General features: G+C 41.1%; 1 protein-coding gene across 2 annotated transcripts in view; it reads right to left on the bottom strand.

Moving 5' to 3' along the window:
• Positions 1-1,953: 1,953 nt before the first annotated feature.
• IKZF2 (IKAROS family zinc finger 2) overlaps positions 1,954-23,233 on the bottom strand; it is a 243,514-nt gene continuing 222,234 nt past the window's right edge. For both annotated transcript variants that reach the window (XM_029606127.1, XM_029606128.1), the window contains exons 7-8: positions 15,551-15,694; positions 1,954-5,676 (exon numbers count right to left, since the gene is read on the bottom strand). In XM_029606127.1, coding sequence (XP_029461987.1) covers positions 4,952-5,676; positions 15,551-15,694 — 869 coding nt within the window. In that variant the 3' untranslated portion in view covers positions 1,954-4,951. The remainder of the gene's footprint in view (positions 5,677-15,550; positions 15,695-23,233) is intronic.

Genomic DNA, 23,233 nt, shown 5'->3' with positions numbered 1-23,233 from the left:
TGTTCTATACTATGGGGGTTGAGAATTCCTAAGAAACTAAATTTTGAGGTAAACCACTAATTTAGAAATAATAGCATTATAGTTTAAAATGGCTGAACTCTAGTCAGTTTCCCCCCAGACTTATTAGGCAGTCATATTCAGCTGGCTTTAAGTGTTCTAGCATAACATTATCAGGGTTCATCCTGTACGGCCAAATGAAAAAGACACTGTGGAGTGCATTTTCAAAGGGGTTCCCAGCATAAACATTGCATATACTCATGTAAGTAACATGTACATGTCTATATGCCATTTTATAACTCTCGAGAGTACGCATGTATTTTGTATTTCATGAATGCATTTTACAGGTGGAAAAAGGGGTGGTCTAGGGATGTTGTGGGAAGGGGTTCAGAAGTGTGCACGGTAGTTGCTACTTTGTAAAAGATACCATATGTGCATATACATTACCAAACTAATTTGTACACTTTTACACCTGCTAATTGACTCATGCATGTGAAATTAGACATCTGTTGTCTGCAGTTTTTGGGTAGGATGTCTGAGTGCCATGGTGAGGGAAGGGGTTCAGGGTGAAGTGCTAGAAAATCTAGGTGAACTGAAGAAGTTTTGGGTGAACTGGTGGATTTGGAGAACTGGTGATTCCAAGTGCATGTGCAACTATTTTAAAAATGGTATATGCACATACTTTAAAAAATTCCTGCCTCTCAGATCAAATCTGAGCATTTATTTGTGTAGTGTCATGATTATTTCACGCGTATGTTCATAAAACGGGTAGAGAAAGTATGCTCTTCCTTGTATTCAAAATATTTGCACACACTGAAATATATCTGCATACTTTTGGAGCATAAATAAGCGTTATTTTATAAACTGTGCAACTCCTGTCACTCAGTTTATAAAATACTAGCATTAATTTCTGCACATCCACTTACGCCTGCAAATGCTGTCCTGGCGATAGGTATGAAAGTTAGCCTCCGTGTTGCTATAAGCACACTGAGGTAAATATGTAAGGTTAAATGCTACTTCTGCTACTCGCTAAAGCCATATTTCCATCTGTTTCAGTTTGCTAAAAAAAAATAAATAGTCTTCCTGTCGTCATTAGATATTAGTAGCAACAGAACACACTGTCTTGACAGTTTTGGGTTCTACATACTGTGGAAAAATGTATTTCAGGCTGGTTAAGTTATGCAGACTGATTTATTTTGGAAAGGTAAAGAAGGATGGATTTAAAGTAATCAGTGACTTTTGTTTTCAGCTTTTATTTTATTTTCTTCTGGGGATTTCTCACTTTTTATTATACCAAAGAGAAATAGAAGAAAATCAGTGGGAAAAAAATGAGTCAATATCTTTCACTGATTTTATCCCATGTTTGTTCGCTATGATAGAAATTCCCAGGAAAATTAAAATAAAAACTGAAAATAAAGGTCCCTAAAACTAATGCAGAACCAAAAACTTTCTGGTGAGCTCAGTTAAGTTCTGTCACCAATTTGTAATGTACCAATGCTCCATCTCTTTTTCAAACTGTGGAAAAAAACTCACAATAAACTAACCAAAAAGAGAAAACAAGTTCTTAAAATCAAGAATAGTGAGAATGCTCATTTAATCCTGTCCAGTTTCTAATTGCATCTGTATTCTGTATAAGGTATAAATCTATCAATCTATATATAGATATAGATTATCTATTCTATATTATATATATATATATATATATATATATATATATATCTGTTTCTGTAATTAGGGCATCAAAATGTAGCTTTTTTCCAGCTTAATACATTTCTGCACTTTACTTCTATTACTATGATGTAGATAAACATTTTTTTGTAGTTAAGGAGAAAGGAATTGTAAAATAATAAATACAAAAAGTCAATAGCGTGATATTATATACATAATCAGTGTTTTTGTCATGGATGCAAGAATCAGACTTAAATTTCCCCCAAATTTAAGAACAAAATGTAATAGTATTGTTTCTATTTTTGAGAAAAAAAAAAAAGTCCCCAGTAGACTGTTTCTACTTTTATCCAAAACTGCTTTAAACAAAATATTTTTATTATTTTGTGATATGCAAAATCATGGATATCAATAAAAGTTATACATGAAATGCAATATTCAAACACAGTTAAAAAGGCAAACTGGCCATGTTCAACCTAAAAGTAAAGTTTGTAGTTTTCCATCTGCAGGGCTACAAAACAACTATGTCTTTTGAAAATCCTATAATTTTACATTTTGCTGCAGATTACACTGACACTTTTGTGTCACAAAAACTATAAAAAACAAAACAGTATATTACTGTAGCTAAAATAATCAGTTCATTATCTATGATGTACTTCTGTTATACTATATATTTCCAAGACCACTATGTAATATAGAACTGTATTTACCTGATTTTAGAAATAAAGGACTTAATAGGTGATTTTGTACCCTAATAACTGAATCAGACCTATATCACACCTGAAATTTAGTTCAGACAGGATTCCATGAACTAATGTAAAAGGAAGCATTGGCCAATTTATCTAGAAGGCAACAGGAAGACATCAAATGCCACTGTGTTATATATTTTTTTTAGAATGCAAGTCAAGAGCAAAAACATACAGCCACATTTACTCAACAATGATGAAAAAGAGGCCTTTCTGTAGGCTACAATAACTTCCAGAAGTAATACCTTCAAATTCAGGTAGTGTAATCCTGAGAGTCACTATTCTGAATTACTGACCTCACTGATAGTCCATATTTGTTACTAATTTGAAGCCATAAGAATATAGTGTATCCTGCTGTCATATGTTGTTTGCTGGCAATTAAAATGCATATTAAGAGCCCGACTCACTAACACTTTTCTCCTATTTTGTGTCTATGGGAAAAGATCTTGATGAATCATGTCCTAAGTAGTAGGAAATCAGGTGTTCGGACACTACGAGATGGGCAGACTTAGCTTTTACCACCAGGAACACTAACTCTTGTATATTATAGTGCTTATATTTTGTGTCGATTTTCTTACTGCAAAGTCATTTTTAGAGGTTTTACTATAAACAGATTATCTACATTATTCCTATGCTACAGGTTCTGGGTTTAGCCATTTCTCTCATTTGCAGGTTTCTTTTCTGGATTACTAGAATTCATCATGTTGAAAAACTCTCAGCCTAACTTGCTTGACAGCTAGCAGGAAACTTGCAATAGTGAGGCATGGCATGCCTTACAATACAAGACAGGATTGATTCTTATAACCTAACAAAATGGTGCACTTGGGCCAACCCTATGGCTCAAGTTGCAGCAGAAGATACTCAAATTTGAATCTTCTATCTGATGGGTTCAGTAGATCGGAGGCAGGGAGGGGCAGAGTAAAGGGAAGATGACTGCTGTTACCGTACTGATACCCTTAACTGTGTTGATGGTATCAGAGGAAACTTCCCACCAACCCTGCTGGACAGTGAGGGCTCATATTGCCCGAGTCTGCTATCTGGGCAGAGAAAAATTAGAGAACAAAAGTGTTTGAGAAATGCTGCACTTGGTCACATTAGTTATGCATTCAGCTACATTTTCCGAACATTACTGGGCAATTACTTGACAACTGCTATTGTAACCAAAATAACTAGAGTTTTATCAACAGAATAGGCAGAATTTAACATTCAACAGTTAACACCAACAAAGCTGATTTCCATTAATGATACAAAACAATTTGGAGACAATTTTATCTAAAGAGAGATGTAATGACCAGAGGTGCTCCATGCAGTATAGATAGAGATCTATCTACAAACAGACATATATCTGTTGAAGGATTTTAGTTGACTGAAATGATTACCACATGATCAAAATACCATGTTTACCTGCCTGCAAAATAACATACCCAGCATAGAGTGATTTATTATATGTAATGTAAGTACGGCACATAGGTTCTGCTAATTCCATTATTACCGCAAATCTTCCAAAAATGCTAAGAGTTTATGAAATAAATGATGATTGGGCTCACATATACAGTAATAGTAAACCATTTTCCCTAGGGTGAAATAGCTCCTTCAGCTTTAGACACAATATCACAGTCTTACTGTTATTGACCTCTCAGCCTTGTCAATATCTATATAATGCGTGTCCCCTAATCATGACTTTCATATCAAGATTTCCTGCAGCAGAAAGGGACAGTAGCTGTGCATTTTGATTGGTTAGATGTTCATTTGCATAGCTGTTGCCATATTCTGAGAAAATTTTACACACTAGGTTTACTTGTGCTCAGACAACCTTACATTTTTATGCAAATGCCATACTAGAAAGCAGTTAAATGGCCATAACATTTGTTACAATACCATACCATGATGGATTTGGTTTATCAATTAGAATGCAGGATTTTTAAAACTTATAATAAAATGAATAGCAAACGTTTTGGGGAAGGGTTATCATTTTTCAGAATATCTTAGCATTGGATGTAAAAATAAATATAGGCTTAACTTATGTTGGTTGTTTTGAAGCTCCTACAACTTCGCAGTAAAAATAGTTTTGAGCCAAAAATAATGAGTTATTTTGTAGACTAAAATTTCTTTCCTATAATTTACTGCTGCTTATCTGTTCTAGGATTTTCCTTTTTGGATGAAACCATAACCATTTAGCATGTATGATATCATGACCCCTGTGAAAGCTCAGTGATATCCTCCTGAGTGTGACATGACTTGAAACTAACTGAGACAAAAAACTGCCTTTCTAATCCCACAAAAGGAACAGTTACCAACAAACTTCAACCATTTCCTTCCACTCTGCCTTTCTTCCTTCAAATTACGTAAAGAAGTCAATAATGAGTACCATAAACTAAATTTTTCAATTAAAACAAAAGTCTATCAAATAAAAACTAACAAAACACACACCAAAAGGTGCACCAATATTGGTAAATATCTGGGAAAAGGTGGGATTGGTAAGTGCAGTACTTCTTCATGTGCAGTTCTTTCACTTCATAGGAGTCCATTTTGGATGACTAGGGCTAATGGAATGTGTGCTCGCCTCGAACAATGTGTGAGGAGAACTCGTAGCGGTCCTGGCTTGTATATCCACAGATGTTGCATTCTAATGGGTCCCGGTATCCATGACAGCCCATATGAATGGTGTACATGACATGATCTAGAAAAAGGACTCGACAGTGCTCACACTTGAAGGCCCTGATTTGTTCTCCTTCCCCATTGAAGACCTTGTAGATGTCTTTTGAGGAGCCCACAGAAGCTCTGGCAGGATCCAAAGCCTTGGCATCCTCCTTCATGTAAGCTGGGCTTTGCTTTCTCTTGGAATTTAAGGCAGGGTTTCCATGATAGGACTGGCGATCTTCATGGCTACTTTCTGAGTCAGTAGTATCCAAGCAGCTGTTACTAGGGGAGACCTCTCTTTCCTGCACTTGACTCTTTGGTCTGATGAGAGAGATAGGACCATCTAGATTGTTGTCATTACTGTCAGCTGTTTCCCTGCTGTTGGGTCTTTCTATCCTATTTGGATGATAGACCTGAGAGTAAGCTGAACTAATGACTGGGGCCACGTCGGCAATTGTGCTTGATGTATGCTGCATCAGTGGACGAAGTGCCTCAGCTCCAAGGTAGGTAATTGCATTGTTGATAGCTTGGTCCACCATTTGAGATTGCATCAGCTCAGCTTCTTTCTCATAGGCGAGGTTCATATCAAAATGGAACTCAGGATAGCCAAATCTCATGAGTTTCTCTCCTAAAGAATAAACAAACATGAGATATGTTAAAAAATAACTAACTTGGATTTATATAGTGCCATTTATTCAAACAATATGTTAACATGTTAGTTATACTATGCAAACTATGAAGAAGATTTGTATTTATTTATTTTTTCTGAGTATTTTATTAAATTAAATTAAACAGCATCCATTTTAAAATTCAGTCCTTTTGAGATGTTCTTTACAAGAATTGCTGGAGAACGCTTTCTGTCTATGCCAATTTCCATTCCTGTTCTTTTCCAATTTACAGTATGTATGTAACATTCAAAATTATGTACTTGATTTCCATGGCATGTATATTGACTATGTTAGTTGCAGCAAGCTGGTGATTCCATAGAAGCATATATTTTTCTTATGATGTTGAACTTATGTTCATAAATGGACCAGCAATGGAAAGCTATACATGTAAGTTGAAATAAAGGACACAAACTGAAATCGGCAAGGACACACACCCACTCATTCTGTTTCTCAAAGACACACTGCCTCCTTTTTTTGCACACACACATAAACATGCTCCCTTTCTGACCCACATACGCTCACAGAAATAACAGCATTTTGGTGTCCAACATACACGCAAATTCAAGCTCTCTCTCAAATATCCACACATGGCCTTAATTTCACATACACATACAAATAGATAAAGCCTCCCTCACACACAAAATAACCACTCATAAATCATTCCTCTCTGACTCACACAAACACATACACACAAAATATGCCCTTCTCTTTCTGCCTCTCTCTCTCTCTCTCTCTCTCACACACTAAAATCTTGCTCTTGCTTAGGTACACAACACAACTTCCCTATGTCACTCACATATACATACACCAACACATTATGGAAATTTGCATTCAGTGTACAGAATGCTTTTGGGAACCTTGTGTATTCCATCGAGTACACCTTTCCAATCGTGTTTCATTTACTTTATCCCCCTATGCCCTCCTCCTTTATTTTCCTCCCCTAGATTGCAGCTCCAGGGATCCTGTCCAGCCTCAGGTCTAGAGGGGTGGCTCCCTCGAGAAGCACCCTCAGTGCTGCTCTTTGGTCAGTCACAGACTGCCACAGTAGCTGCAATCATCTTCTCAACCTCCTTAGGACTGAGCACACCACTTCTGTGGAGCAGAGGCAGCACACCCCACCTCAACAGATGGAGGATCTGAATCTGGATTCCCTGTGCAGCAGTGCACAAAGCTGTGTCTTGAGCCACAAGGCTGGCCTAAAATTCAGTTTTTTTCATATATTTTCAAGCGGCACTGAAATTATGGAATCTTGGCTTCTAATACTACTTCATTTCCATAGGGACACTGATGCGCTTCCATATATGGAAGTACACTCATATAATGATATAAGAAGCCATACCCACTACTGCAACATCATATAAATATATCTAAAAATGTCTGAATTTTTAAATACATGCTGTTCCACAATCATAAGCTTTTATGGCAATTATAATGCTCATTTACAGTATTATTCTTCACATAAAATACAAGGTGGATATCTTTGTATGCATTAGCTGTTAAAATAAAAAGAAAACAATGGGCCAGATTTGAAAAGCCCTGCGCATGTAAATTCGGCTGGATTTACGCGCTCAGGGGGGTCACGCGTGCCGAGCCTATTTTGCATAGGCCTGGCGATGCGAGCAAGCCCCGGGACACATGTATGTCCCGGGGCTTTGAAAAAGGGGTGGGAAGGGGCGGGGCGCCAGTCCGGGGGCGGGACCGAGGCCTCCAGTACAGCGGCCGTGCCGGAGGATCACGTGCCGGCAGCTGGCCGGCGTGTGCAAGTTACGCCTGCCAGATGACATCAAATCTTCACCAAGGTGTCCTGTGCTGTTCGTATGTCTCATTCTACATGCGAAACTGGCACCTAAACCCTAAACCACCACTAGCACCTCACCTCGACCTATTAGATTAGTTGGCCTTCCTATAGAGATATAAATACTTAACAAGAATGAGGACCATAAGATGCCCCTTTTTCTTAATGTGGGCGTTATTAACACTTTTTGATGAATCTAGGAGTATGTTAGCCAAATAAGTCTAGGCCTGCTATTCGGCTGTCGTAAAAACTATAAGACAGCAGCACAAGTGTGCTGCTAAATATCTTGGCCAAGGTAGCTGGATAGTGGCTAAATCTTAGCTCCAATAATTTCAAAACTCTCTTCTTCCCTCAAACATGAATTACCGCTTAGTGTGATCTCTTTGGTATCAAGAATAGTATTTATTTAGACCATCATTAAGCAATTCCTCCAATCTTTTTTTAGTATGAGATATATAAGTTGTATTGTTAAGTACATGGAAAGGTGCCTATAGCAACATCATCCTTCTCCTTTGGGCTTTCAGTTCAATTGGAACGCACTACTTTTGAGGCTATAGCACAATAAGCCTCCATGTGAGGCTACCCGGGGGGTAGAGGGAGGGGTCTTTCCTTCCGTTTCTAATCTTCTCCCATCTAGTCCAACCTTCACAGTGACAATTCACCAGCTGAGGTGCATGAACCATGCGTGCTATTAGCCAAGCAGTAGAAGGTGCTATTGAGCAACAGTCATAACACTCTCTTCTTGTGGATTGGGAGTGCTACCTCCACAGCATCCCGTCTCCTGCCAACCTAAGGAGCAGAATCTAAATGTGGAAATCAAAACTGGGTCAACCACAATTCAGCACTGGCAATGAGCCACTAATCTGATTCCACAGAAAGCACTTTTAGAAAGCAAAAATTGACAACACAGTGTATCTATTGATTAAGCAGTTACCACAAAAAAAAAAAGAGAACTGCAAATATTTGTTTTTTAGGATTCTTGAGGCAAAAATATTAGAGTTTTAGCCATTTTCTTGCTTTAGCTAATAATAAGAACATAAGAAGTGCCAAGCTGGTTCAGACCAAGGTCTACTGAGCCCAGCATCCTGTCTCTGACAGTGGCCAATCCAGGTCACAAATACCCAGTAGATCTCTAATAATTAATCTATTTCTTGTATTTCATTCCCAGGGATAAGCACTGGCTTTCCCAAGTCTACCAGGCTAATAACTGTTTATGGATCTTTCCTTTAGGAATTTGTTCAACCCTGTTTTGAACCCCATTATGTTAGTAGCCTTGACCACATCCTCCAGCAATAGATTCCATAGCTTTATTGTGGGCTGAGTGCAAAAGTGCTTCCTATGATTTGTTTTACATCTGGCAGTTGCAAATTTAATGGAGTGTCTCTTTGTCCTAGCATTATTTGAAAGGGTAAATAACCATTCCCTATTTACCTGTTTTATCTCACTCATGATTTTATAAATCTCAATCATATCCCCTGTCAGTCATCTCTTCCAAAGCTAAAGAGCCCTGATCTGTTTAGCCTTAATCCATAAGGGAGCTTTTTCCATCCCCTTTATCATTTTTGTCACCCTTCTCTCTACCTTTTCTGTGTCTGCCATGTGTAACTGTTCGTAGAGAGGGAGACTCTCTTTGCAGTTGGGGCTGAATTTTCACCAGTAGCTGAGCTGCAATATAGAAGAAAATCACAATGCTTCCTGAACAGAGACCAGAGGGAGACAGAAGGAGAGACTCTGCAAAACACCAGAATCTCCGCTGAGAGACTTCCAACTGGCCATCAGAGATATTCATGGTCCAATTCAGATGAGATCATGCTGTGATTTTAATTCTTTTGTGTTCCCCCATACAAACCCAGAGCTAGATTCACATACTTATGCTAAAGAGAGATATACAGTTGGCATACAATTCTTATTGTGTCCTAATGATCTGTGATTTATAATAAGTGTCCAGGATTTGGGAATGCTATCCTGAGGGATATAACCCCTACAATTTATAATTAGCTGACCTATTACACATGTTAGAACCCATCAGAAGCCCTCTTAAGATAAGAAAAGTGCCACCCTTTAAATGTGCAAACAATGAAGCCAAGTAGCTAAATAAATACATACTTCCAAAGTAATACCCAAGTGACTCAATACAGCACTGACAAGTGCAGCTACTTCTAGAAAAAACAAAAGCTTCCTTTATAATTACAGTAGCAACATTGCATAGGTCCCTTTTGGCATCACACACAGTACAGATCTCACCCGAGGGTCTTAACTTCCAAAAGAACAAAATGCAGCAAGGAAGAACTGTCAAAACTTGAAAAACAACTGACGTGGTTGGGAAAGGCGAGAAGGTGAAAGGAATAACAAATGAAAAGGGATGGGAAAACTTGTGTCTGAATTTTTCATGTTTGCTGGTTGCTGTTTGAACAATTGTACATGTTTACTAAAGATTTTCTAAACTGACACTATAGCTTTGGGCTGGATGCCTCTCCCACTTCTGTGTACTTATAGCCCTGAGGTTCTGACGGGAAGTGCATGCTCCTTCACTGCCACAAATATCATGAACACACCACAGAATTCACCTGCATACTCACTCCTGTCATTGCCTTATATTTATCCCACCATTATGCCTGCCTCAATATATTGTGTGAACCAGATACATGTTATGAAAAAGATATTCCTCCATTCCTACCTAATGACCCCTTTATCTTTCAATGCAATAGCTGTGCATTCATTTTTTTTTTAAATTAGTACCCAATGGCAGCCTCAATTTTGTGTTAATTATGGGGCATGGTATTCCTTGATTCAAATGCATTAGCTTGTGATTGTCTAACTTGATTATTCTGTGGAACTTAGAGCAGCACTAAGTTTCTCTCTCTTTTTTTTTAACCCATTTTGAGGAAATTTTAAGCAGCATGCTACCTTTTCAACAGTTTGATTGTGTAGGCACAATTGTATTATTTGTATACTAGGTCATTGCTTTTTCATGACAGGCACACTACAGGATCATTCATTTGATCTGCATGTACTGCAAATACAAATTAATTTTCATTGCTGCTTGTACTGTAAATACAAACCGTCACAACAGGGAAGCGGGTGCACAACTATGGGACTGGCTAGGGTTGGGCATGCCGCATAGAGGGAAGGTAGTTGGCTACCACTATTGTGGGGACCGCTGTCACTAATGCAGAGAGCCCTTTAAGTCGGCAATGCTGTCTCGGATATATTATGTAAAGATGAAAAAAGGGTTGTGAGGGGGGAGAATTTTGCAGAACTGCCTTAGGTTGCTTTGTTCCCCCCCCCCCCCCCCCCATATTTGGAGGGTAATTCTGTAACAGTCGTGCATAATTCCACTAGAAGGCATAGATGCATGCATTTATACTTGCTAGAGAGCCGATATAATTGCCCATGTGATCATTTACACGCATGTTTTTAAAAGACACAAAATCGCTTCCGCGCAGACAAATGCGTATAATTCCCAGGGTAAGTTCCAAAAAAACATTTTATGCTTGGCATTGCTCTTGAAGCATGATTACCCCCTTATGTTGTTACTTAACTCAACCACAAATGAGTCTGAAATGTGTTTTGTTTGAGTTTCAAACCCATGGAATTCAATGTGTTTGAAATTTCAACAGAACACATTACAAACTCACATGAGGGAATTTTAATGAAGTTCCTCTAAACGTTGGTATAATCTTATCTAGAGTGTTGGCCTCATACTCTTGTTTATCACTGATTGCCAGGAACAGTGAAGCAATGAAAGTTACATCTTCTAGCAGATGTGTGATCCACTGTAAAGTTCCATCATTTTTTGATATTAAAATCAAAGGTTTTATTTTTTTCTTTAAACTTTACAACCCCAGAACCAAGAACGGGAATAAAGTATAAAAATTCTTGTTATCTAACAAGTGAGCTTTCAAACCCAGTCACATTTATAAATTAGAACAACAATAAGTTAAAATGTCTGAAGTGCAGGAGGCACCCCAGTTTGAGATTTCAAAAAACAGGAATTAGTAGGATTCTACCACTTAAATGATGCAGTGATTGCTCTCCTACCTTTTATGAATGTGTATATTTAATAATTATGGATGTTTTTATCTAACCTTCTGCAAACAATGGATCTTTGGATAACACAAGTTTATAATAAATACATAAAAATATAAATAAATTTGAGATATGGAAAAATCAATAAAAGCGCCTAGACTGTATTAGACATGGAAAAGTCAGCAGGTAAACAGGAGTAAATAGTCAGACCTGCCATGCTAGTTTACATGAGGCCATAACTCCCAGGCAACTACTCAGAATCTGCAGTAACTGGTAAACCAGCTCACTGTTTTCACAGATTATCAGCAGGCTGACTTCACAGAATTTGGCATGCAAGGCATGCTTGCAGATGAAATTACAACACTGAAGCAGACAGCAGGTGTTTCAAACCATAAAAGCCAGCCAATAGAGGCACCAGAGCTATGATCACCATAAACTGCACCTGAAATGTCTATTTTATTTAGGAATTCTATTTGTTTCTTTGTGTGTTTTTCAATAACATTTTATTTACATAGATTTTCTGGCATGCAACCACAATAGACATACATTAAAGGTAAAGTATTGTAGAAAACCCAAAATGAAGAGGAGGCAGAAGGGGGACTCCCATCCAACTACCTGAGAAATAACAGCAGTATTTCAAAGGGAAGTAGAGGATGGCAAACCATGAAATTGGTAATATACTTCCCAAATTCTATCTTATTTAAATTTTTCATTCTTCACATCATATTCATTTCTCTATGTCAGCCACATTCCTCACCTTTGCTCGCCAATGTTCCATACTGGTATTACATTTACAAAAAACTGCAATGGTGAACCTAGCTACAAGCAGTAGCTGGTCCACCAGTTTGCAAAACTTCCTAAGTATCAAGGAGCCTTCCCATCTGCCCAAGGGATCAAGTGCTAGCATGACATGCACATGGATTCCAAGAATATCAGAAATTTCCTGTGTAACCTGTGTCCAGAATAGACAGTTATCTGGGCAATACTACCACATATATATATATATATATATATATATATATATATATATATAGGTACCACTCTCACCACACTCCCACCAGCATACAGGACTCGTACCTGGGAAAATCCTAAATTAAGACAAAGGGGTGTGGTATGATCTAGTTTGACCATCAGTCCTGTCCGCCATGTGCATATTGTGAGATGATGTGCTGAATCCTAAATGCCCTTCCATGTTTTAGCATCTAAGTCCAGATCCAATTCCTCATTCCAAGCCATAATCAAAGATGGCTGGGTATCCCTACCATATTTCCCTGCAAGAATCCCCCAGCAGATTAGTGCTATGCTCTTAGTGGATGCATCAAGGTCTTTGAAAAAGGTTTCTATGGCATTCTAGGGTCTCAGGGGTCCTGTTAAGTCAAAATGACCCACTAGTACCTGCACAGCTGAAAATATTGGGCTTGAGACCTAGGGCTGATGTCGTATTCCTGGATAAGGTCGATGAAACCCAAGTAGCCTTCATCATCCCAAAGCTAGATGACAAAGGCCAGATCCTTTTCTCACCAGTTTTGCAAATTAGGAGAAAAAGTGCAGCCAGAAATGATAGAGTTTTCATATAATGGAGCAATAGGTGATAGAGATTCCCCAGCTCTACCAGGACCTGATTAGCTTGCCACCAAATCTGAAGGGTATGGGCCAAAATAGGGCTACTCCTACATATCCTACGGCTTTGGGGAGTTTCGGGGAAGAAAGGGAAGAACAGCTAAATTGACCATATTGGCCTGAGCTGTTTCCAAAGCTGACCAAGGCATATCTACTCTATTTAACCATTTATGAAGACAGCCCAGTAGTAAATATGCAGGTTGGGAAGTATCATACACCCTTTGCTTGGGCATCCAGATCTTTCCAATCCTCACCCTAGCCCGATGATGTCTCCAGAAAAACTGGTACTGTACAGGCCCACGGATATGTGGGCAGGAATTGAGCATGGGAAATGCTGAAATAAGTATAACAACTTTAGGAAGATATTCATCTTCAGCAAACTAATTCTGCTCACCCATGAAAATAGTTAAATTTTCCCATGCAGTCCCATGTCCTGCTTTATTTTACCTATCAGTGGGCCATAATTCTTGGGGAACTAATCTTTGAAGTTCCTTGTAATAGTAATACCCAAGTACTTAAAGCTATCCTTCACACCATAAAAACTTAAGAAACAATTTGCAAGGATAATTTTGTCATTGAGCAGGAACAGTTCAGTTTTATCATAATTAATCTTATAACTTGAGATGGCGCCAAAGTCATACAGGAGATCCAGAAGTGCTGGGCCAAACACAAGTGGCTCCATCAAATACGGTAAAACATCATCAGCATGGAAGGATATCTTATGATCTCGACTCCCCCCCCCCCCCCCCCAAGTTTCAGTCCTCTAATATTAAAGTGCTGCGAAGCAGCTTGTGCCAGGGGCTCAATGGCCAGATGAAACAACAAAGAGGAAAGTGGCAACCCTGTTGAATGCCTCTAGCAATGGGAAAGAAGAAAGTTAAAGAGCTATTTATCAATAGCTGGGCTCTAGGACTTTCATACATAATATTAATTTCTTGACAATGCTGTTTCCCCCTTCTGTGAATCTTTTTTTTTAGCCACATGTCATACTGTGAGATGTTGTTATAATGCTGATTTTGTATTTTATTCTTATGTATGTTTTTTGATACTACTGTTAGGGAGTGGCTAAGGCTAGGGCTAAGGTCTGTGGGTACGTTTTCCCTCTAGTCTTTACTCACATTTTCAAAATAGATTTCTGCACATAAATCCACTTTGAAAATTCATGGGTGTGCGTGGACCCCGAGTAGGTATAACTTTGTGCATGTGGATTTTCATACAAACTTTCAAAAAACTGAAAGTTTTCACATTAACTCCTTTCCTTGCCCCCAATTCTGCCCCTAGAATACCTACTTATGCATAAAAATATGTGCAAAATCACATTCTGCACATACTTTTACATGAATAGACCACAAACTGATTTTAAAACGGCAATTTATATGCAGGAACTAGAATTTCTGTGCATAAATCCTTTTGTAAATCAGGTCTAGTATATTTTGTTATTTTGTATTGTACGTAGTACTAATAGATTACTTTGTTTTTCACTTTGGGCTTTTCGGATTAAGCGGCATAGAAATATAATAAATTAAATGAGTATGAAAATGATCCTCTGGTGATAAATGTTAGTTGTTTAATATGGTCACCTCTGGATTGCTTATGTGGGTCTACTTTTTTGTTCAATCTGTTTTCCTGCCCAAATTATGTATTTTCCTCTGTTTCACTGCTCATGGCACTGCTTCCTGTGTCCTTGTGTACCATTACTGGATAATAACAGCACCAACAGATTATCCAAAGCAGGCAGGAAAGGGAAGAGTATGGCTTGAGGCATCATTGACCTTTCTAACTAATCAATATCAGAGTAAGCAATTGTAGCAAGTGAATGAAGCAAAATCATGTATCACACTAACGTAAAGTATAAAATCTAAATTTGTAACACCATTTTTTGCTACTTTTTTGTTTCCTTGATCATAGCGATTCACATCTCTAGCATCAGACTGATTTTTAGCACTTTTCAATAAAGGCTGGAAAGAACTAATGGGCTGTCCAGCCATCAGCATGATAACTTGCCTGCCAATGAACTGCTTGGGCTGCAATTTGAGTTAGTGGGCGGATCGGAAAATAGATCGAGTCCCTATTGAAAATGACAGGGATCCAATAAAGGTGTGCTCATTTTCAAGGGGGCTCAGTTTGTTATCTGTAAAGCTGTAAATGACTTTGCTCATATATTGCTACTTCTAATGTACTGTAAACTGCCTTAGGTGAATTTTCATATTCAAAAACTTTGGGTTATAAATCCAAATAAATCTATAAAATGTTGAAAAGCACTGAAAATCCATGCATCTGCCTGGTTTGTCCTTACTTGTTTTGACAACAGTGTATGCAGTGTGTATAGAAGTTGCTATTTGCCGCACATTTACCATGGGAATATTAAGAAAAAGACAGCAATTGCTTACCCACAAACTTCTGTGGGGTGGTGCTTTTACGTTTTCCCATGTTGCTTGTCAGTCTCTCTATGACAGCAGGTCTCTCAAAAGGCACCAGAGAAATATTGTTGTCCATCCTGGTCTCTTGATCCTTGCACTCGTCCATAGGAGGTGCTACACAGAACCAAAATGTGACATCAGACCAAGCTGTCTACATGTGTAGCTATGATGAAAATGCACCAATTACTTGAAGGCCAACATAAGGGTGTACTGTAAAAACTACTGGGTCAGACTGAGGTCTTTCCCCAGCACCAAGTTACTACTTACTATTCACCCCTAAAATTTGTCAGCATTAATTAATTAATTGGTTAATTAATTAATTAATCAATTAGATTTATCAGCATTCTTAAAAGTTTGAAAGCATTCAACTATGGTGTAAGCTCTAGCAGAATTAAGGTTAAGCTCCTAGTTCATATACAATTTAGCTCGCTTACACATGCTATTTAGTATCCTTGTGAATGTTAATATTTCATTACTGTTAAATAGTCTAATTTTTCATTAATTTTTTTGCTGTTGAGAAAAAAAATTGTGTCAATTTTTTTTTCTTTTTGCATATTTTATAACTTTGGCTAAATATATACTGTATGTATTTCTTAGTGAAAAAGTAAAAGATTTGCCTTTTGGTGAATACATACCATTGCACTGAGATGAGAAGATGGTGAAAAGTAGCCTATTCTCCTTTCATCTTCCTTTCTCAATCAAATCTAACTGAGCTTGGTGACCCTCCTGGCAATTCTGTTTCTGAAATATGCTACTGCTTTTCATGTCCTTAATATTCATCACTCCCCTTCCATAAATGCTGCTCAGCAAAAGCTTATGGAAGCTTTGCTTCTACAGATCGCTTAACGTTTATTTGATAGAACTAAGTTCCATGGCATGCAAGGCCCTAACCACGTCTCTTGTTTCTTAATGAGTAATTCAGTTCTGTTTCAGATAAAAGAATAGGGTAGACAAATACAACTGGAGCATCAGCAAAATGTGACAAACTGGAAGAAGGTGGTGATTTTTATCTCAAACAGTTTCCCTTACTGTGTAACTGGCAAAACACCAAGGTGACAAAAAATCATGTTGGCTCATCCTATCTGCTACAGATAAATATTATCACCTTATTTTTTTTTTTTACAGTTGGAAAATAACAGCTGAACTTTATGCACCATATTTGAACCATTCTACTATATGCTTTCTATAGCTAACAGTAAACTAAGTTTTGAAAAAACTAGAAATAATTTCTCCAATGTGCTTAAGAAATGGAGAAAAAAACATTTTCAGCAAATATATTTCAAGCAAGATAAAATGATGGCAAATATATTTTGATAATTTCTAATGGGTTGTTTTATGAGATTATATTTTCATACCTATTATAATTAAATAATGTTTTACATTGCACTGATGTTATGTCAATGTGGGCAAATGTATTACATTTATTATACTAATCTTTTATTTTTTACATTATTTAAATTAAGTGCTGATGTAAGCTGACAATAAAAAGAGAAAGTAAAGGCAGTAGATCGGGGTGGCCAGCTCTGGTCCCCGAGAGCCACAAACAGGCCAGGTTTTCAGGATATCCACAATGAATATGCATGAGATAGATTTCCAGACCATGGAGGCAGTGCGTGCAAAACTTTTGTTCTTACCTGCTAATTTCATTCATTGAGTCCTATCAAACCAGTCCACACACATGGGGTTTTATCCCCCTACCAGCAGATGTAGACAAATAAGAAAAGCTTTGCTTTGCCCTTATATGAAACTGTGCTACCTGCAGCACCTCATTGTATCTATATAATAGCAAACCAAATATAAACTGACCCTCCATCCCCAACCAACAAGCAGGGGTGAAAAACCTTTAGGTGGACTGTAATGGGACCTGATCCCCTCAAATTCAGGGCTTAAATCAAGAAGAAAGTCCAAACAACTGAAGGAGTTCTGAAAGACAATATATAAACAGTAAAGCAAGCTGAAAGCTAAACTGGGTGGGATCCTGAACTGGTCTGGTGGGATTCAAGGAAAGAAAATTAGCAGGTAAGAACATTCGACTTTCCTTATCATCCCACTAGAATAGTCCAGATGCATGGGAAGTACCCAAATCACAATTATACTGGGAAGAAATCTGATAAGCTTGCCCTCAAGATGCCTGCTCCAAAGGAGGCAGCATCTCTTGCCTGCACACTAACCTGCAATGCTTTGCAAAGGTATGCAGCAAAGCTAATTTGCCACCTTGCAAATTTCTTGTGGTAGCACCAAATGAAGCTCTGCCTATGAAGCTGCTTGAGCCCTAGCAGAATGAGCCCTGAAACTTTCTAAACCACTAGACCATTATTAACATATGTGGAACCAAATGCCTCCTTAAGCCATCTAGCTATAGAAGCTATTGATGCTTTTTCTCCTCTTCTTGGGCCACTAAAAAGCACAAATATATGATCTGTCCTTCTGAAAGCATTCTTCATTTTCAAATATTGGAGAAGAATTTGTTGCATATCCAGTAAATGGAGTTCTCTTGATCTTTCTCCCAATACCACAGCCAGATCTTCTCAGTAGAATACACTGGATGGTAGGGATGTGAATCGTGTCCTCGATCGTCTTAACGATCGATTTCGGCTGGGAGGGGGAGGGAATCGTATTGTTGCCGTTTGGGGGGGTAAAATATCGTGAAAAATCGTGAAAAATCGAAAAATCGCAAAACCGGCACATTAAAATCCCCTAAAACCCACCCCCGACCCTTTAAATTAAATCCCCCACCCGCCCGAACCCCCCCCAAATGACTTAAATAACCTGCGGGTCCAGCGGCGGTCCGGAACGGCAGCGGTCCGGAACGGGCTCCTGCTCCTGAATCTTGTTGTCTTCAGCCGGCGCCATTTTCCAAAATGGCGCCGAAAAATGGCGGCGGCCATAGACGAACACGATTGGACGGCAGGAGGTCCTTCCGGACCCCCGCTGGACTTTTGGCAAGTCTCGTGGGGATCAGGAGGCCCCCCACAAGCTGGCCAAAAGTTCCTGGAGGTCCAGCGGGGGTCAGGGAGCGATTTCCCGCCGCGAATCGTTTTCGTACGGAAAATGGCGCCGGCAGGAGATCGACTGCAGGAGGTTGTTCAGCGAGGCGCCGGAACCCTCGCTGAACGACCTCCTGCAGTCGATCTCCTGCCGGCGCCATTTTCCGTACGAAAACGATTCGCGGCGGGAAATCGCTCCCTGACCCCCGCTGGACCTCCAGGAACTTTTGGCCAGCTTGTGGGGGGCCTCCTGACCCCACGAGACTTGCCAAAAGTCCAGCGGGGGTCCGGAAGGACCTCCTGCCGTCCAATCGTGTTCGTCTATGGCCGCCGCCATTTTTCGGCGCCATTTTGGAAAATGGCGCCGGCTGAAGACAACAAGATTCAGGAGCAGGAGCCCGTTCCGGACCGCTGCCGTTCCGGACCGCCGCTGGACCCGCAGGTTATTTAAGTCATTTGGGGGGGGTTCGGGAGGGTGGGGGATTTAATTTAAAGGGTCGGGGGTGGGTTTTAGGGGGTTTTAGTGTGCCGGCTCACGATTCCAACGATTTATAACGATAAATCGTTAGAATCTCTATTGTATTGTGTTCCATAACGGTTTAAGACGATATTAAAATTATCGGACGATAATTTTAATCGTCCTAAAACGATTCACATCCCTACTGGATGGCTTGGTTGAGAGCCAGCAGTCTGCAAGAGGACATGCATAATAAGTTGGCTGATGTGCCCTGTTCTAGAGAGTTAACCTCTTCGGAAAGTTCACAGAAACAATTGCCCAAATAAAGGGGTAGCATATTACAATCCAGTCTCTCTCGATGGGATCTAAACAATCTACATTTAGGTATTTTTTCTTCACTTTTAAAGGCTCCTACTTTCAGAGAAACCCCTTCCACCAATTTCATTTATATTGTGCACCACCATCAGCAGCAGCAGCAGCAGCTTATGGCTTGCAGACATCAGCACGAGAGGAGACAGCCAAAGATGCAGCAACAAGCCTAGCCCAAGTCTAGGTCTAATTTTTGACCAGTCTCAAAACTCAGGCTTTGACATCCTCCGGTAGGGGGGAGGATTCATCTTTACCTGGAGAAGTGGCAGAAGAGCACCAAGGATCATTAGGTCCTCAAAATTGTGGAATCTGGATATGGTTTGCGCTTCTCCTGCCCTCTGGCACTGCACTGTTCAGTCTTCAGTCAGTCTCACTTGACTCAGCTCCATCTCAGTGTGGCATCACTTCTCAGCCAGTGGGTGATAGAACCTCTCCCTCCCTGTCTCCATGGCAAGAGGTTCTATTCCCACAATTACCTTATCCTCAAGAAGTGTTGTGTCTGTCAGTTCCCGACGCCCTCTCTCCACCCTCCTTACCTCTTTGGCGCCTCCCTCTTCGCCCCCGGGAAGATTGGCTGCCACGGCCTCCTTCTGCCGAAGTCCTCCGGCGTCCCCGGATCGGCTAGATGCTGCAACCCGCCATGTTTCCTGGAGGCCTAGGGGTGCGCGCACGGCGCGGCCCCGACTGAAGTACCGGCGATGGCGCGAACCTGACGTCACCCGGGACGAATATATAAGGTCTTAGAATTTGCTAACAGATCGTGTTAGCAAGGGGTTACTCTACCTAAGCTACTCTGCCTCCTCGGACTTACCAGGGGTACCCGCTCTTAGGGGGCCTCTCTCTCTCCTTTGTTTTTCAGGTGACAGTCTGGAACCGGTACTCGCTCCTCGAGGGCCCTCGTTCCCAGACTTGCTCCGTATTCTCTTCTGCCTGGAAGTCATCACTGCCAACTACATCAGTGAGTTACCAATGCTCTCTCGGAGCTTTCCCTGGAACCAGGTACTCGCTCTTCGAGGTTCCAGCTCCTGGGCTTCTACAAGACATTGTGTGAGTGTTACCATCAGGTTCGGTACATGAACTCTGCATACCCTGCATACTCATTATATTTCAGTTTCTCTCTCGGAGCTTTCCCTGGAACCAGGTACTCGCTCTTCGAGGTTCCAGCTCCTGGGCTTCTACGAGACATTGTGTGAGTGTTACCATCAGGTTCGGTACATGAACTCTGCATACCCTGCCTACTCACTATATTTTAGTTTCTCTACAGCTCAGCCTCCAGGGATCGCTGTTCCAGCTTCTGAGGGACTACAGCCCAGCCGGGCATTCCAGCTCACTACTGCCACCTCTGTGGCAGTAGTGAGCTGGAATGCCCGGCTCACTACTGGTGGTTCAGTATACTGACTAATAAAAGAACTAGTGTGTGTCTGTCTCCTAACTCTGAGCCTGACCGGTGGTCCCTCTCGGGATCTTTCTCCGGGGGCATGGTCATCTGCCACTGGTCCAAGGATCCACCCACAACTTTCCTAAATAACAACAGATTGCTAACTCCTAAGAGATTGCTAACTCCCTAGCAGACTCCTTAACTCCTAAGGGATTGCTAACTCCCAACAGATTGCTAACTTCATGGATCTGGCACAACTTAATGCCTTGCAGGCCATACCAGGCCTGGCCCAGCGCATTACGGAGCAGCAAGAAGCCTAGGAGAAACTTACTGCAGCATTTCATCAGCTACACACACAGAAGGCTCAAGGCACAGCCTCCAACCAAGAAGGTCAGTCACTGGAGGTAACTTTGAAGACTGCTGTACCACTGGCGGCTCCAATCCGCTTTTCCGGAAAAATCCAGAAGACCCGGGACTTTTTGAACCAGTGCTGCATGCAGTTTGCCTTACAGCCGTCTCTATTTCCTACAGCTCTCGCCAAGACTACCTACATCCTTTCATACCTGGATGGTAGGTCCTTTTCTTGGGCATCTACTTTGTGGGAAAGCAAGGACTCCATTTTGCAGGACATAGAAGGATTTATGGACTTATTTAAATCCGTTTTTGATGACCCTGCTGGAACTGCCGTAGCCGGTTCTGCTTTGGTGGAATTGAAGAAAGGCAGCAGATCATTGGCTGAATTTGCCATCGAGTTCAAAACTCTTGCGGCAGAACTTCGCTGGGACCTCAGATGTCTCAAGACACTCTTTTGCAGAGGCCTGGATACCCATTTAAAGGACGAGCTGGTTGCTCGCCAAACACCTGACTCGCTGGACGAATTAATAGCCTTGGCCACATGGATTGATCACCGACTCCGGGACAAGGTGAAGGAACTCCGGCCTAGGGTGTTACCCGGGTTGAAACAGGCCCATTCTGTCTCTACACCTCAGATGGTTCCAGTAATCCCTGCTGCTGATACAGATGAACCTATGCAACTTGGTCATGAGCGCTTGACTCCAAAAGAGAGAAGATTTCGGAAGAAGCGCAGCCTTTGCATGTACTGTGGTCAACCCGGCCATGATGTATCTACATGCTCCATTCGTCCGGGAAATGGCAGGCCTAAGTCCTGCAGGAGGACTGTTCTTAGGCCATACCGTGACATCTCCTCCGCTCTCTCTTCCAGTCTCTTTGACCTACGGACCGATCATGGTTCAGACTCCTGCCCTGGTGGACTCAGGGGCAGGAGGCAACTTCATTCTCAGATGTCTAGTGGAAGACCTGAGGAGTCCCCTCATCAAATTAGAAGACCCACTACTGTGTTACAACTTGAAGTGGGCTTTAGACGTTCTCCAACTTCGCCACTGCCACTGAAGATCTCAGTGACATCCCCAGCAGCTCATCCATCGCTGCTGATATCTATAACTCATACTCAGCAAATTTTCTTCCAAGACTCAAGATCCACCTGTCATCAATGCAGAAGACGACTTAGAATACAAAGTCGAAGAAGTCCTGGAAGTTCGTAAAAGAGGCAAGACTTTTGAATACCTTCTAAAATGGGAAGGTTTCGGCCCCAAAGAAAACTCTTGGGAGCCTCAGACCGATATCCTGGACAAAGAGATGCTTCGTTAGTTCAACCTCGCGCATCCTTCAAAACCTAAGCCTGGTACCCGAAGAGGAAATCACCCTTTGAAGGGGGGTACTGTTGTGTCCGTCGGTTCTGGATGCCCTCTCTCCGCCCTCCTTACCTCTTTGGCGTCTCCCTTTTCGCCCGCAGGAAGATTGGCTGCCACGGCGTCCTTCTGCAGAAGTCCTCCGGCGTCCCCAGACTGGCTAGACGCTGCAATCCGCCATGTTTCCTGGAAGCCTAGGGGCGCGCGCGTGGCGCGGCCTTGACTGAAGTACCGGCGATGGCGCAAACCTCAGGGATGTCCCCCTGAGATGACGTCACACGCGACGGATATATAAGATCTTAGAATTTGCTAACAGATTGAGTTCGCAAGGGGTTACTCTACCTAAGCTACTCTGCCTCCTCGGACTTACCAGGGGTACCCGCTCCTCGGGGGCCTCGCTCTCTCCTTTGTTTTTCAGGTGACAGTCTGGAACCAGTACTTGCTCCTCGAGGGCCCTCGTTCCCAGACTTACTCCGTATTCTCTTCTGCCTGGAAGTCATCACTGCCAACTACATCAGTGAGTTACCATCGCTCTCTCTGAGCTTTCCCTGGAACCAGATACTCGCTCCTCGAGGGCCTATACATTCCAGCTCCTGGGCTTCTATGAGACATTGTGTGACTGTTACCATCATGTTCGGTACATGAACTCTGCATACCCTGCCTACTCACTAAATTTCAGTTCCTCTACAGCTCAGCCTCCAGGGATCGCTATTCCAGTATCTGAGGGACTACAGCCCAGCTGGGCATTCCAGC

Source organism: Rhinatrema bivittatum, chromosome 6 (assembly GCF_901001135.1).
Source record: "Rhinatrema bivittatum chromosome 6, aRhiBiv1.1, whole genome shotgun sequence".
Taxonomy (NCBI): Eukaryota; Metazoa; Chordata; class Amphibia; order Gymnophiona; family Rhinatrematidae; genus Rhinatrema; species Rhinatrema bivittatum.
Note: the sequence above shows the minus strand (reverse complement) of the source record. Positions and strands in the feature narration are given on the sequence as shown.